This window comes from Lactuca sativa, chromosome 3 (assembly GCF_002870075.4).
Source record: "Lactuca sativa cultivar Salinas chromosome 3, Lsat_Salinas_v11, whole genome shotgun sequence".
Taxonomy (NCBI): domain Eukaryota; kingdom Viridiplantae; phylum Streptophyta; class Magnoliopsida; order Asterales; family Asteraceae; genus Lactuca; species Lactuca sativa.
In genome coordinates this window covers 274,221,921-274,225,707 of record NC_056625.2, presented here as the reverse complement: position 1 = coordinate 274,225,707, position 3,787 = coordinate 274,221,921, and the positions used below count along the sequence as shown (strand labels likewise).

General features: G+C 30.5%; 1 protein-coding gene across 1 annotated transcript; it reads left to right on the top strand.

The window, feature by feature from the left end:
• The first annotated feature begins 544 nt into the window (after positions 1 to 544).
• On the top strand, positions 545 to 3,282 carry LOC111897166 (uncharacterized). Its single transcript, XM_023893123.3, has 2 exons — positions 545 to 796; positions 3,006 to 3,282. Exons 1-2 carry the CDS (start codon positions 668 to 670, stop codon positions 3,105 to 3,107), a joined length of 231 nt encoding a protein of 76 aa, XP_023748891.1. The 5' UTR covers positions 545 to 667; the 3' UTR covers positions 3,108 to 3,282.
• Positions 3,283 to 3,787: the final 505 nt, after the last annotated feature.

Here is a 3,787-nt window from a genome sequence, read left to right as displayed (position 1 = left end):
GGGATGAAATGGATAAGGGGTTGGTGTGTATGGGGTTAATAGGAGAGATATAGTTGCGAGTACCAGTGGCGTTGGAAGTGTTGGTGACGTCCGGAGGTCAGATATGGAGATGGAGAAGAGTCGGTGACAATGAAGAAATTGGGGAAAAAGGGTGCATTTCTGGGAGAGATATGAAAGTGTAGGTGGACCTACATCTATTAATCAATTTCTTTTATAAGTAAATAATAAATAAAAAAATTAAAATAATAGGTAAGTGTAAATATGTCATTTTAAGTGGTAAGGGACCAACACACAACAAATTCAAACTATAAAGATGGTTGAGGTTAAAAAAAAAATAACTAGGGACCACATACCTATAATTTACACTAAAGATAAAATTTGGTTGATTTGTCTTTTGTTTTTTTTAAGGGACCAGACAAGTAAACTTTTTTTAAGGGAAGGAGAAAAACCGGATCGAAGTGTTCCAATCCGATTATTAGAGGTCTAATTCATTAAATCGGACCGGTCCCCGGTCGGACCAAACAAGTATACCTTGAGTGAGCCGGTGCCCCGTTGCAAAATCCTAATCCACACACACACACGCGAACGCCTAGTTAGGGTTTTCGTTGAGCTTAAAAGAACCACTATTTCAAATCGGATTTGATTTCAGTTGCCTGAACCCTTTACAATGACATCGTTGGGGACGTCTAAAGGTGTATTGGAGATTGCAAAGTTCGCCGTTTACGTTACAGTTCCGATTGGTCTTATGTATTTCTTCGCCAACAACACTAAGAATCTTCACAAATTCATGGGCGCTGTAAGTATCTCATGAAAATTTCATCAATTTTAGCTTTACAAAGTATTCAATCGTTGTATTTGCTACATATCTTTGATCTACTTGGTAATTTTAGCTGAATGTTCAAAGTTCATATCAATGTTGAAGTTAACAAGTATGAAGTCAAAGACTTGTCTAGTGGAGTTAACATAGGTGTTCTTTATAGACTTGTAGTTGTTGATCACTTGATTGTGTAGTTATAGGCGATTGTAAGCGTTCAGCTTTCTAGAATCGATAGAAGGTAGATGCAACAAACCCAAACAGAAGTCAATTAGGGCTCTAACTTGAAACAGTTGCAGACTGAAAAAGAAAAGTTCATTCTGATACACACTTCAAAGAAAAATGACAACTTTTAAATCAACAGATCAAATGAAGGAAGTGAATGGGTTAACTGGGAAAAAAGGAATGCTATAACATGTTAATGATAAAAAGTTCTGGTTTTTAAGTCACGTAGAAATGGTGTTTTATAAACAAAAATAAAAGTTGTTTACCTTCTTACAACATTTTTTAGTACAACGTTATTTTTAAAACATTGTAGATAGTTGGTTACCCAATGATATCATTAGCTCTAGTTTTTTCGAAGTACACAGTTGTAATAACAAAATAGAAGTATATGATGTTATAATAAATAAATCAATGGAAGGATTTTTCTATATTCTTTCATTTAACCCTAAAGAGAAACAAGAAACTTCTATGACTATGAATCAAAGCATAATGCTATAATAAATAAATTTCTTGCATTTAAACCCTAAAGCGAAACAAAGAATTTCTTTCATTGAACTAGAAACAAAAAACATGAAACTTCTTGCGTTTAACCCTAAAGAAAAACAAATGACATCAATTAAACTATGATGCTATAATAAATAAATCAACAAAAGTATGTTGCTATTGTTTGTGGTAGACCCTGATAAATTCTTGAACTACATTCTTGAACTGATAATCAAACAATGATAATATTAAGATAATAATCTCATTTTTTCGAGAGAAATGGACTCTTCAAAAAAGTACAAAGTTCTCTACAAGATAATTCTTAGCTACCTCTAAAGAACTCGACATCCACCTTAAATATAACAATAATAGGATAAAAATATGCAGCCACTGATTCCTAAAAGTATTGTCCCTGATTACAAATGTCTTCACTCAAAATTGGGATACAGACACTCGAATAGGAAAATAAATAGATAAAGCAATATCAGTTTCAGTCCAAATATCTCCTGTCTAGCTTTATATACCAACTTCCAGTGGTTTTGGGTTGTTTGAGTAAGATTTTACATAGATAATGTACATTTAATTGAAACCATGTTATAAAGCAAATAATCATAAAATCCATTACATCAGTTAACATAAATAATGAAATCTTGTAAACCTGATATTTGTTATATTGTAATGTGATAATCATATGTGTAAATAGCATATGCTTGTTATCAAATTTCCTTTCAGAATGTAGCTCACCCACCAATTCCTTAATACATGTAACTGTAATGGTTAGATATTAAAGTAAAATTAAAAAAGTTGGCTAAACAGAAACAAAAAAATAAATTCAAAAGAGCTTGTGAATGCATACCCCATAGTGACATAAATCATCTTTGTTTGTGTTCGACACATTGATGAAAAAGAGAAAATAGGATCAAAATGAATAGATGTAAAATTTTTTGTTTTTTGTGTTTTATGACAATAATAATGAATACCCATGAATAGTTTAAAGTTCAAAACATTAGTTACTCTCAATAGGAAACATAGGAATATACCTGATATTATTTATTTTTCTTTAGGGTAAAATGCAAGAAATTTCTTGTTAAATGCATGTGTGTTTTTGCTTCTCTTTTGGTTTTAAATACAAGAAGTTTACTTCTATTTCTTTTTATTATAGCATTTTACTTCCAAAAGTCTACGGTTAATAACATAATTGGGTAACAAACTATTTAAAGTGTTTTAAAAATACAATTGTACTAAAAATTTTGGTTACCTTCTTAGAATTTTTTTAGTACAATGGTATTTTTTAAAGCACTTTGGATAGTTGGTTACCCAATATGTCATTAACCCTTTACCTAACATATCCTTAAAAGAAAAAAATGGCAACTACTGATTTTCATTTTTCACACTTAAAAAAAAAAGTATCCAAATGTAGATGGTTTTGATTATAACATTTTGGTTAAATTTTTGAAATGTTTCGTTTGTATTTCTTTTGAAGAGGCAATATGTTGTGTACCCTCCAGAGGGACCAAGGCCACAATCACCAGAGGAATTAAGAGAAATGGCTCGGGAGATTGCTCGCAAGCGAAGCACACAGTGATCGATCACTACATGGAGATGTAACTTATTACAGTCTAATGTATTCTATCGCGAACATGCTTTTTAGTTCATGTTATGTTCTTATCAAAATGTAATAAAAGTGCTTCCAATAAATTTATTGTAATTATGTTATTGCAGTTGTAATAAAAAATTTGGGCAATTAAAAATAACAAAAATGTCCATCCGAAATTTGGCAGTATTAGGAAATAACATATATTCTTTTGGTTTTACCAAAATGACCAACATTTTATTTTGGACTGACTTTTTGTAATAAAAAAGTTCAATTTTCCGAAAAAAAATAATATTTTGGATTTTGGATTTTGGACTTCCGACGTAGAAAAAACCTATTCCAAAATTTCAAAATACATTTCTGAAACCGATGAACAAATATGAAATTTCAAAAATGTATATTGATTTTTTTAATAAAATCAAAACAAAAAGTTAAGCTAAATATTACAAAAGTAACTAGATACGATACATGAGCATCAAATGTGTCATTTTATTGAAAAATTTGATGATACTAGACATTTTAAATTTTAGGGATAGAGAGTTTTTGAAGAGTGTTTATTACGCAAACGATAACAAGAACATATTATATATTATTGAAATTCGAACCAGCCAAACGGAAATAGGTTGTCATTTTCGCAAAAAATGAAAAGATGGGTCATATTTCCTATATCT